The 13,323-nt window shown below is 35.8% G+C and overlaps 1 protein-coding gene across 1 annotated transcript in view; it reads left to right on the top strand.

The window, feature by feature from the left end:
* ITGA1 (integrin subunit alpha 1) overlaps window positions 1–13,323 on the top strand; it is a 178,435-nt gene that overhangs the window by 111,314 nt on the left and 53,798 nt on the right. Inside the window, exons 9-11 of the mRNA XM_017863360.1 lie at window positions 1,901–2,066; window positions 5,650–5,723; window positions 6,424–6,568. Coding sequence (XP_017718849.1) covers window positions 1,901–2,066; window positions 5,650–5,723; window positions 6,424–6,568 — 385 coding nt within the window. The remainder of the gene's footprint in view (window positions 1–1,900; window positions 2,067–5,649; window positions 5,724–6,423; window positions 6,569–13,323) is intronic.

The following is a 13,323-nucleotide window of genomic DNA, read 5'->3' on the forward strand; positions in this document are numbered from 1 at the left end:
AGTTATGTGATTTAAATAGAATTAGGTCATATCTACATATTGGGGATTTTAAACTTTTTTGCATGTTAAATTTTACATATTGTTTTAAAATGTTTTCATTATCTTGAACATTTTATATCAAAACTAAGTTTTAACATAATAAGAAATTTTACATTAAAATTAATTTTTTTAGGCAGAAAAGTAAAACCTTAACAAAGCTAATTAGCTGGACTTCATCAAAATGTAAAACTTCTACTCTTCAGATGACACTGCTGAGAATATGAAAAGACAACCCACAGGCAGGAAGAAAACATCTGCAAAACGCGTAAAGGACTTGCATCCAGACTATATACAGAACTCTTACAACACAATTAAGGGAAAATAAACATCTCATTTTCTTTTAATGGGAAAAAGATTTGAACAGACACTAACTACACCAAAGAAGAAATACTATAGCAAATAAGTGTATGAAAGAGTCTCAACATCATTAGTCATTAGAGAAATGCAAATTAAATAAGACACCACTACACACCAACACAATTGCTAAAACTAACAAGTGAACAACAACAACAACAAAAAATGACAATAACAAGTATTGACAAGCATGCAAAGCAGCTGGATCTCTTATACATTTCTGATGGGAATAGTACAATGGCAAAATGGGACAATTACTATGGAAAGCAATTTGGCAATTTCTTATAAAGTTAATCATTCACTTATTACATGACCCAATACTTTCACTCCTAGTTCTTTACTCAAGAGAAAATGAAATATATGTCTATTACAAAGACCTATTTGTGAATATTTACAGCAGCTTTATTCATAATATCTTGAAGCTGCAAACAACTCAAATGTTCTCATTAAATAAATTGTAGTGCATCCATACAATGGAATGCTACTCTGCAACAGAAAGGACCCAGCTACTGCTACATGCAGCAACACAGATGACTCTGAAAAGCATTGTGCAAAGTCACAGAAGCCAGACACAAATGCCTACATACTATATGATTCCTTAAATCTGACAATCTGGAAAAATCAAAGCTGTAAGGACAGAAAATTGATCGGTGGTTGCCAGGGGTGGACGAGGGGAGGAAGGGATTGACTGTAGGGGCAGGAGGGAACTTTTTGGGGTGATGGAAATATTCTACATGATATGGCAGTAACACAACTATATTGGGTTTGTCACACTCATAGAATTATACATCTAAAAAGGGTGAATTTTACTGTATATAATTTATTGCAATAAACGTTACCTAAAAAAAAACTAAATATTTGAGAAAATCTGCTTGGACAGCTAAATAATTATAGTTAACTATCATATATAACTCCTGCTTCTCTCTCCTCTCTATAAAAAAGAATGTCCCTGTCTCCAGCATTTGGTTTCAAACAAGAATATCTCAGTTGTTTATTTTCTAGATTGCCAATTTAGATCACCACTTAGTCCAGTATGTGTTTAAAATATATATGTGCTGGACTGTGCCTTGGTAAGAGTTTCAGGAAGAATTGCTCATTCAAGAGCAGGCAACTCACTTGCTGATTGCCTTTGCCAGCAGATAATGACATCACTAGCTGGAATAATATCAAAGACATTCAGAAACTATGAATATAACATTACTTTTGAACTGTCAGATTTTAAAAATACAGCTGTTAGTAACAGGGATACAGAGTACAAGAGGAGAAATTTTCACACACATACACAATTGCCCTTTATATTTTTCTACACCAATTGTGGTGTTTATATAACAGTTAATATTAGAGAGTCTACAAATTTTGAAAATCACTCTTCCATAAATATGAAAGTACATAAAAATTCCATTATGCTAAGGTACTCTACCCTGTTGTTTACTGACAAAATGCTTGAGATCCTTTATTTAACACATATAATTTAAAATATATTCTTGCTGTTCCTGTTGTGTCTTAGATTCTTGGCAGCTATAACCGAGGAAATTTAAGCACTGAAAAATTTGTGGAGGAAATAAAATCAATTGCAAGCGAACCCACTGAAAAACATTTCTTCAATGTCTCTGATGAATTGGCTCTAGTCACCATTGTTAAAACTCTGGGAGAAAGAATATTTGCCCTGGAAGGTATGTCTATTTATCTTATTGCTGCATGTTCTCTCTGCAGTTCAAAATCAATGTGATGGGATTTTTGTATTTATTCCTAACACATCAGTAATACATTTTTTTACTGTGTACAATAGCTAGCATGGAACAATGCTCTTTTATATAAATCTGTCATTGAGACAGCTGTTTCTCAGAACACTGTGTCTGCTAGAGGCTCTCTTTGTAAGGGCACGGTAGGGCAGTGCTGATGGGACAGCCGATGAAGACAATGGTCAATGTATATGTTCCAGGACAAAATGTTTCCATGTGCTTTATTCCTTTTCTGTAACATAGATTTAGAAAATGAGGGTACTCTCTCAGGTTTTGGTTTTTTTAAAAATTGTTTCTTCATTTCATATTGAGCTGCTACATACAAGAGTGCTCTTACGCAATAACTTCTTTGTTCATTTATTTTCTCTGTATTTTGCTCCTTGCCCATTTTAAAGGTCTTCATGGAACTCTGCCTTAAAATCCATGGCAATGAAACATTGGTTCACTGTATTTGTCTAAATCGTGTTACTTCTCTGCAGATTTTCCCTTGATTTTTCAATGGTGACTGGCTGTTAAGGATAACAAGTTACGGCATTCCCCATTCTGCCTTAGGTAGAGGATGTCAAGTAGCTAATTACTTTGGAACTAGATCTTTCCTTAAAAAAGCTTCAGAATTGTTTTGTCAGGCAAACTGGCAAAGCTTCTTTCTTCACATTCTTTAGTGATCTCTAGTCTCAGGGAACATGCGCCTTTTCTCCAACTAGGGAGAGAAACCACCAGAGAGTTCTTTTCCCCTTAGGCTACATCCAAATCCAGTTGATCCTGTCCTTGTGAGGACACACTAAAAGACTGTTATTTCTGCATCTTAAAAGCAGAAATTTAAAAGCACCTTCTTGGTCTCCCTGATATGCTTGATAATAGGAAACAGAAAGACAAAATAGGAATGAGACATAACTGAAGAAAGTGGACCATTTTGATTGAGCATCAAGGGACTGGGAAAATGCAGAAAAATGAGACTATGAAAATGTATAGAAAGGAAAGAAAGAAGATTATTTAGAGTTATGGCTTTCAAACTTTTTTTGAGTGTGACTCACAATAATAACTACACGTTGCCTTTTGACCCAGTGCACATAAATATATACATATAAAAATAAGGCAAAGTTTCACAAGATAGTTCTTATTATATGTGATGCACTGTGATGGCTTCTCATCTCTTCCATTCTACCCTAATCTCTTTCAATGAAAAAAAAATGCTGGTTATACTCACTCTGTTGATTTCACGACTGGGTCACAATCCGTGCTTAGAACATTTGATTTAGAGGTGATAGGAATCTACCGCCCAGCCAGACTGAATTTCTCTGCCTCCCTTTTCCCCTGGCCTCTTTCCCCTGTGCCTTTAGAAACAGAACACTCTAATTGTTTATGAGTCTGGAGTTACAGCTGCTTCTGAAGAACTCAGCTGTCTTGTGCTCTGTGTACAAGTCATTTTTAAATGGCTTTGGTCTCTCAACAGCTATCCCGGTGTCATTTACCAATAAACCAGATTATGAACTTGGCTGGCCTTAAGGAAAATACATAAGGTCTTCCAACTCATTGTGTACTTTTATTTTTAATAACATGGGCTAAGATATGATAGAAACAATCTGTAAAAATATTTTAAAAGAAAAGTTACATAGTTACATTTGATAGTTCAACAGAATACAGTGTCATTTCTAAATCTCCTCTTAAATAAGCAAGTAATCTAAGACTGGCAGAAATGAAGCCCACATCAGCTGGGGGAGGGGGAAATCAATGATCTGAAATGACATTTCAGATTGTTTCTAATCTGACTACACCATGGGTTAAAGGTGACATGTTGAAGAGCCCAAACACTCCAAGAAGTCTCTATATTTAAATATTACATCATTTTATAAGGAACTTTGCAGATTAAAAATGTCTTCTGTATCATCTTTGTTGCTACACTACACCAAAAGCAGTGTTTTGGCTAGATTGTTTCTTATTTTTTTCATGAGATTTTTACTTTATTTCCTTGTTGCTTGGGAAATCTCCATTTCCTGTCAGCATATATCTTAAGATGACAAATAGCTGTGATTAAGAAATTTCTGTTTGTCAAGGACAGTGCCATCTATTGAGGCAAGTATGCCAAGAACTTGCCTAGTACATCAGAAAATGATCTACTGTCTCCATTTCCCATTGAGCATTGGGAGAAAATGCCAACATTTCTAACCAGAGGCTGCACAGTGGTTAGAGGGGCTGGCCCAAACACCCATGAAGAGTCCAGGGAGGAGTTTGCAACAAGAAGCCCAGGAGAATATAGTGGCCTATTATCATGATGCCACTGCAGCAGGAAGAACTTCACATAGCTTCCTTCTGTCTATTCTCAGCTGTAGACAGAATAACAGCAGGGCAGGTGCTGAAAATAATGCAGGCTTTTGTTGCTGCATTCTTACTGATCTTGCAGATAAGTGAGAGAACCCCTGAAAGCATTGTGGACTGAAAATACATGTTTAAATTAAAGTTAAAGTACATCTCAGTCATTTAAATTACAGGGCAATTCATACAGGAGATTAAAATGATATATTGGAATTATTGATTGCCCTATTTAATCTAGTCCTACAAAGGTAATTACTGATGTATTTGTTCACAATTTTATCCATGTAAATAACTAACAAATATAGTTACCTTCACAAATTTGATTATTCTCTTGCCTCAACGAAAGGGCAGACTGACTTTCTTAAGTGCTATTTTTAACTTATCTGCAAGACCAAATAAATCAGTAACCCCTAGTGCAAGCAAATAAATCAACATTCCATCAACTCCCTCAGGAAATTGTGGCTTTGGGTTTGTGAATATTTTGAGAATAACTTGAGAGAAGCAGACGGCCCTAAAATGCTCTGAGTTATCTCTGCCTTTCAGTAAAGAGCTTCAAAATGGCTACAGGATCCTCTAAATATGTAGGATTGAAAGACATGTGGGCAGCCCTGTCCAAAGACCCCTCCTGATCTGTGAGTGACACTTACCAGCAGTAATTAGAGCAAATAAATGCATACTAAAATACCTAAACCCTTTATCACTCAATGAAACTCTGACAGGATCTATGGCCTGAATATGGGTGGAACGGTTGGAGCTGAGAAACCTCCTCAAACATGTGAATGAAATTTTTTTCAGTCCCGTAACATATAAAGGGAATTTCTTGGCAGTGTTCCCAAGGCATGGATTTGGATAGGAATTTCCTCCTGTAGTACATCCAACTTGAACCATGTGGACCCAAAGCACCATAGGATCCACAACATGCTACAGTATAAGAATGAAGATGTCTCAACCCCTCCAGCAAGGACAGGGCCGCTAATGAGCAAGAATTTGAGACATGAGCCCTTTGACTATCTTTCTCTGTCTTCTACCCAGGCCTACCTAGAAATTTTGAGTTGAGAAATGTATGGCTGAAAATGCCCTAAAATGTTAGAAGTTCTGGTTGGTAAGACCACAAGCCCTACCAGGTATCAGTATTCTGCAAGTCAGTAGTGCATGAAAAGGCATTTTTACTTATTTACAGTGATATTTTCCTATGTTATAGCTACAGCTGACCAGTCAGCAGCTTCATTTGAAATGGAAATGTCTCAGACTGGCTTCAGTGCTCATTATTCACAGGTATGTTGACCAGTTTGTGGAAAATGAAATATATGTTTGCAAGACTTCCTTTCCCAAAACCAACATCTAGCCATCAATACTGTAAGTACAATGTGCAGTTCATAGCTTAAACATTTATGCAGGCTATGATGATGTTTGCTAATTCAAACAGGAAAATGTCATTTCACAAGCTTCTTATTAGAAAAACATGTTCTCTCACACAGCTCATTGTGTTGTATTAATAGTTGTGAATCAGATCGTGTGAGCTGTGCCTTGTAATTATGTATCTGTCTAAATGAAATAATTTAACGTATTTGCTACAGATGTGGAAATTTTTCCACAGTGTCAAGGAATTCAAGGGTCTTATTACAATTCCATGTTCAAGACCTACGATTCTTGGCACCCAGAATAAAGTAGAAAGGCGAGATTTAAAAATATGTCATTTGCAGGTAATGAAAGAAAAGGCATAATGGTCCTTGCAAAAGAATATGGACATTTTTATGTGCAATTTTACTGTATAACTTGGGCAAGTTATTTGTGCCTCGATTTCCTTTTCTGTAAAACAGGTATGGTAACAATAGCATCTAGCCCATAGAGTTATCATGAGCTAATAAATGTGAAGCACTTTGAATGGTATACCTATACACATTGTTAATGCTGTTTAAGTGTTTCCCCTTATTATTTTTATTAAATATAATTATCTTATCTGTTTGCATGTAAGGACTGGGTCATGCTTGGAGCAGTAGGAGCCTATGATTGGAATGGAACAGTTGTCATGCAGAAGGCTAGTCAAATCATCATCCCTCGAAACACAACCTTTAATGTTGAGTCTACCAAAAAGAATGAACCGCTTGCTTCTTATTTAGGTAAGGTTTGGATATAATTATAAAAGAGTTGTCTTACTTTTCAATTTTTTACCTTTAGCATTATTTGCTTATGTTTCTATAGGCTTGCAACCATATAGCAAGATTATTTCAATGAGTCGAGTATTTTTCAGAACCCATGCAAAGTTTTAGGCCTCTGAGCAGCTTTAGTTAGTCAAAATGACACACATGGAAGACATTGTTTGTTAGTAGGGCTGTCTAATGCAGGTAATGGTTTCAGATGATATGTGCCCTTTCTGATATGTTCAGTTTCTCTGTATCTGGTATCAATTTTAACTTCAAGAAGAGCTTTGAACCTGTGGACCAGAAATGAGAGTAGAAAAAGAAACCTCAACTTCTCCTATATCCTGAAAACCAAACTTGCATATTGTCTTAAATGTCTCCTATCATTAATTTCTCTCTATGGGTCCTAATTTTGGAAAAGAAAAATGTATTTTGTCATGTAACTTCTTCTTTAATAGCTCCATTCACAATCAGACAAATATTGAACTTAAACCCAGTGATGTAACATGATCTTGTTTCCCAGTGTCTTGCCAGAAATGAGGAGGCATGTGTCTGGTGCCATTTTATTTGGGATCTATACCAAGCTGAGCAATGCCTAGGGGATGCCAGGGAACTCTCCCATCACTGAACAAAGATCTCTGTGAACAATTGGGAGGACCTAGAATAGAAAGGACCATCAGGATATGGATTCCCAGCTCTTACTCACTCAACAAATATTTGGGGGCTCCTCTTTTGCCCCAGGCATTGATCTTAGTGCTGGGGATGCAGTGATAAAGAAAAAGAATCCCTTGGCCTGGAAGCATTCAGTTTCACATGTTAGCATTCCTCTCTGGGATCTTTCTGTCCCACAGCCAAGTCTTTTTCTCTCTGTCCCAGTTGTTTTCTATTTTACCAGGAAGGTGGCAGGTCTTTACTGCGGTGTTTATACATCTCCTTGTTTAAGGACACCTATTAAAGCTGTAGGGGCAGCAGGACTTAAGAAGAATAAAAGGACTATAGTTTTAAATGACTAAAAATATAGCAGTTAACAGCAGCTACACTGTGACTGCTAAAATCTCTTAAGACATGTAGAACTGCATGAATGAAAGTCTACTCTGTTTCTCATAGAAATCCTATTACATTCCACTCTGGTCAGCCGACAGCTAGAGTATCTTGTTGTTCTAAGTATCACATACTAGAGGGAGAAAAGGACAAACTAGGATGTGCCAGTAAAAGATTACATAGAGAAATCAGCTCCAGAAGCAATTCCTTGCTACAAGTCTCACTCTCTCCAAAACTTAAAGAAATTGAAAGTTAGAAAACAAAGTGTGCATTGCATGTCTTTTAAGTATTTGGAGGATTGTGATATAAAATATAGGGGTTAGGCTTAAAATTCATTTCAAATTTCAGCATTAAAAGAGATCCTGTGGAGCATGTAGTCTTAATTTCCAATTGAGAAACTGAGAAATAGAACAATTGTGTCCCAGCTGCCTATGACAGGTGTGAAACCACAATTGAGACTTCCTGATTCTTATGTCAGTGTTCATATCACGATATTGAAATAACTGATTCTGGGTTGATTAAGAAAGCACTGCACAAATACTGAGTACCAGCAATGTGCCAAACACTGAGTTTATAGAGAATAAGAAGATAGATGAGGCAGGTCAATTCCTACATTCATAAATCTTACTTTTTTGGGTGAGAGACAATAATGGAACAAGCAATCACTATCAGTATGATATGTGCTGTGACACAGAATATCTAAAAAAAGAGGGCTGGGGATTAGATTAGATATCTTCTAAAAGTTCGCTACATCCTAAGTTCTATGAGACTGTTTACGTGAAATACCTTGGAATCAAGAAGCAACTTAACCTGAGACTTCTTTGTATTCTATATAGAATAAATATAGAACATTTATCTTCCTATATAACGGATGACATATAAATTAGTAAAACTCCTTACGCAAGGCATTTGACAGTGTGTTTACAGAGCTATAAAAATGTTCATACCACATTTATACAGAAATTTTACTTCTGTGGACCTAACCTTAGGAAAAAAATCCAATATTTAAGAATGCCAAGTGAACAGTTATTTCCATTGTATTATTATATATGGTATTGAGGGAAATGCCATTATCCTAAATGCCCCAAAATATGCAGATAGTTAAGTAAATAGTAAATCTACTTAATGAATATTGTACACTCATAAAAATAAAAATTATAAAGCTGCTGTTACTAAAGACTTGAAGCAGTTGTGGTACAAGATGTACAATGAGCGATAGCCATGAGGTCATAGAGACTAGAGTTTGTTTTCTGATTCTGCCCCTGGCTACGGCTTTAGGGAAATTACTTTCCCACTGAAAGCCTCAATCTTATTATTTCTAAACTGGAAATAATTACACCATATATATCATTTGGATTGTTAGATTAAGTAATGACTATATTTAGTAGTGTGCCTGACACACAGTTAACAATCAATGGGTGTTATCTATTATTTCATTATGTAAATGTTATTTTGTATTTTTTATTATGTAATGCTATATAATAAACATTCCTTTTATTAGTATTGTGGTAGGCAGAATAATGATCCCCAAAGATGTCCATGTGCTAATCCCTGGACCCATGAATAGGTTACTTTGCATGGCAAAAGGGACTTTTCAGATATGATGAAATTAAGGATCCCGAGATGGGAAGATTATCCTCAGATATCTGGCTGGACCTGATATAATCAAGCATTCTAAAAATCAGAGAACCTCTCCTGGATGTGGACAGAGGGAGACAGAACTATGGGAAAATGGTCAGAGAGATGCAATGTTGTTGGCTTTAAGATGGAGGGGGGCCACAAGCCAAAAACTGTGGATGGCTCCAGTGCTACAAAGGGCAAGAAAATGGATTCCCTTTGATAGGCTCCCAAAAGGAACACTGACCTGCCAATATCCTGATGTTTAGTTCAGGAAGCTCTATGCCAGACTTCTAATATACAGAATTGTAAGATAATAAGTTATGATGCTTTAAGCCACCAAGTTTTTAGTAATTTGTTACAGCAGCAATAGAAAACTCGTACATAATACAAAATAATAATAGTAGCTGACATTAGTACTATTACTAGTAAGTATTGAGTATTTACAAAATTAAAGACACTGTGTGAAGTCCACAAAGATGTGTGTGATATTGTTGCCACTCTTAGGAAGCCCACATATTTTAATTGACAGCACCGTGGTTTTTGGTATTCTTAATTATATGTGATTAAATTCCTATAAAATAAATAAACTTTTAAAAATCCTATGTTTGTCATTCCCAAAAAGCTTTGGTTAAACGTTGCTTAAAGCAGACTTGGATAATTCAAATTAAAGATGCCACTGTAAGTGAGAAAATATTAAAAGAATCATTTCTGACCACAGTATTTATAATATATGACTTCTCTCTGTCCAAAAAGGAAATTTTTGGATATGTTTTCTACAGTGTGCTGAGGTTTTCTTTTCTGTTTCAGAAATTATTTCATTAGCTTACTCACAAGTGAGGGTATATGACATTTTGCCAACATAAAGTCTAATACATGTAGGATTTCTTTCAAAATAGAAAAGCATCCAAAAGGCAGGACAAATACCTTGGTTTTTTTTTTTCACCCAAAATAATATTCTAAATCTGAAATGAAGTTTTCAAAATGTTTCTTTGTGGGGGTCACAAATTGAGAAGAGACTGAATGTATTTTTTCGTAAATCTGTGTGGATTGCAAGTTGTAGGACTATGAAAAATCTTATGAAGGAAGCAGAGAGGCAGAGGCTCTTTTAGAAAAATCCTATGCTTATCAATAATGATCAGTTAGCTGTCAAAGTCTGTCTCATGACATAATCGTACCCCTATCTTTCTATTACCCAAACTGCCTTATGCCAATACAGGCATTGCAAGTGGATTTGGTGGTGAGAATACAGCTGGGATTATGTTCCCCTGCCTCCTCCACCCACAGTTTGTTGAATTCTATTCCTGCCAACAGCTCCCAAAGGAGAAGGAAAGATGTGAGGCAATGTCATGGCATCAAGACAGATCACACCTGTTTCCCATTACCTCACTAGATCCTGGCCCTTTACCCCAGAAGTGAATTATGAGAGCTGACAGAATTCATTCTTCACAAATTCATGCAAAGGGCTATGCCACCCATTTTGGCCTTTTCTTCCTCTTTTTTTTTCTCTTAATTTGAGTCAGAGTTTCTCTCTTATTGCCCAGGCTGGAGTGTGTGCAGTGGCACGATCTCTGCTCATTGCAACCTCCACCTCCTGCGTTCAAGTGATTCTCCTGCCTCAGCCTCCCGAGTAACTGGGATTACAGGCACCCGCCACCATCCCCTGGCTAAGTTTTTGTATTTTTGGTAGAGACCGGTTTTCGTCATGTTGCCCAGACTGCTCTCGAACTCCTGACCTCAGATGATCCACCACCCTCGGCCTCCAAAAGTTCTGGGATTACAGGCGTGAGCCACCGCGCCCAGCCCTTTTCGTCCATCTTATTCTTTTCTTTTTCAGGAAACACTGTTAAGCTTCAATGTTTATAATTATTTTCCTTCTAGCAAATTTAGGCTTTACTTGGCTCTGGCTCTCTTTTTCTTTTCTTCTTTCTTGTCTTTAGACACCCAAGCCTCAATTAGAAACTATGCTAACTGTCCCTGAGATTATCTCAACTACTATTTTTATTTATGAAGTATAAGTCATCAAAGAGAGTTAAGTAAATAATCTCACAACTCCTAGCCTCAAACATAATTTTCAACTTATTTTTAAAAGAGGCCTTTTATCAAGTTACATTCACAGCTCTGCAAATTACACACACACACACACACACGTACTGACACTCTCATTCTACTCCCTTCTTTATAGTTCTTAGTAGAGTGGCATGAAATAAAATGGCCTTCATTTTGCACATTCTTCTTTTCCATTTTATGTATGTATAAACATGGCCTGAAAGATTCATTTTAAAACAATATTGTTAGTAATATAAACACATAACACATTACACGTTTGAAAAAATATTTTAGATTCTATTATGTATAATAATAAAAAAAAACGCTCAAAGAAAGATGAAGGAATGAGAATGTGAGGAATATTCATAAAGGATAATATGTGTGAGTAACTGAGTTCCTTTAGCACTTGTAAGAATAAACGTATTGTATAAAAACTTTTTTTCCTTTTTAACACTTTTGAAAGAAAATCAAACTTACTTTATAGTAAAATACTTGGTAAGTGAGTTAGAAAATGATATTTTTCTCAGTGAGAAGTGCTATTCTGTGGCATTTTGAAAAATAATCTTACTTCTGCTGCACTGAAGAAATCTGGTTATTAGAAGAGTTGTTCCTTTTATAAAATCAAAATCTGCATGTGGTAATTTTATTCGTTGATGTCGCTGTGTTCTCAAAACACAAAGAACAAATCTGATTTTTCACTCAAAAAATAATCTTAAAGACACAATTTATGCTCTTCCTGTAAGCAGCCTGAGATGATCTCTTAAAATGGTTTACTATTCACTTGACCCAGAACAACCCAAAAAATTATGCAAATCAAGAGATTCAAATCTTCATGTTCACTTTAAGAACATCCATGAAAATACCCAGGCAATCAGGGGTGTGTATATCTGAAAAGCCAGCAAGTATCTGAAAGATGTGACTTTCCAGAAGCAGTGTGTGCTGTTCCATCATTGCAATGGTGGAGTTGGTAGATGTGTCCGAAGCCAAACAGTGGAGCTGGACAGAGGGTTTATGGCCCCAAAAGAGTGCTGAAAGTTTGTTGCACATGCTTAAAAATATGAAAAGCAGTGCTGATCTTAAAGGTTTGTATGTAGATTCTCTTGATCATTGTGTACATCTAGGTGGGTGAAGCACACAAGATGCACTGGCTCTATTTGCAGGGCTCATGGTCAGATTAACCCACATGTGACCTCCACCCCTACTGTCGCACCCACCGCACTGAGATGATGCTTACTGAAATAGAACAGATTTTTCTAAACCAGAGGAGGAGGTTGTGCAGAAGAAGAAGGTATTCCAGAAGAAACTGAAGAAACAAAATTAATGACCCAGGAATAACTTCAATATAAAATATATGTAAAAAAAATCAAAAGTAGAAAAAAGACAATTCAAAATTTTAAAGAGCATAGAAACTCAATTAAAAAGAGGAAAGATCAGATATGTGAAAAACGATTCAAGCTCTCTGTTGAATAAAGTCACATTAAAATCACAGCAAGGTACTGTTGTTAGACAATGTTTAACACCTATTAAAACGTACACAAATGTAAATAATAGTGATGATACACAAAGCCTGGGACAGTATCATGAAATTGTCTTTCATATGGCTGTTCATAGAACAAAGTAGTACAAATTTTCTGGAAACAATTTTCTAGACACTATAAGAACCATTAAAAACTTGATCCAGTGATCTATTCCTTAAAATTTACTGTCAAAAAGTCCAGAAGTGGGACAAATTTAAATGCGCCAGGGTGTCTTTGAAATCTTAAGTATAATACCAAAAATATTAAAACCACCTGAATTCTAGTGTTTTATCGGGAAATGCTTATGTATATAAATGTAATGTCATTATGCTTTAACCAAGAGAAATCATCTTCAATTATTTAAAATTACAATTTAAAAAGCTAGTAGCAGCACAGAAAAAATTTACGTTTTCTCTGATCCAATTACATAAAAATTATTAAATTCTGTAGTGCAGACACATATATCGATTTATTTATTTTTTTTTATTTTTTTATTTTTATTTTTTTTAC

The sequence above is a fragment of the Rhinopithecus bieti genome, unplaced genomic scaffold, assembly GCF_001698545.2.
Source record: "Rhinopithecus bieti isolate Rb0 unplaced genomic scaffold, ASM169854v2 scaffold_65209, whole genome shotgun sequence".
NCBI classification, from domain to species: Eukaryota; Metazoa; Chordata; class Mammalia; order Primates; family Cercopithecidae; genus Rhinopithecus; species Rhinopithecus bieti.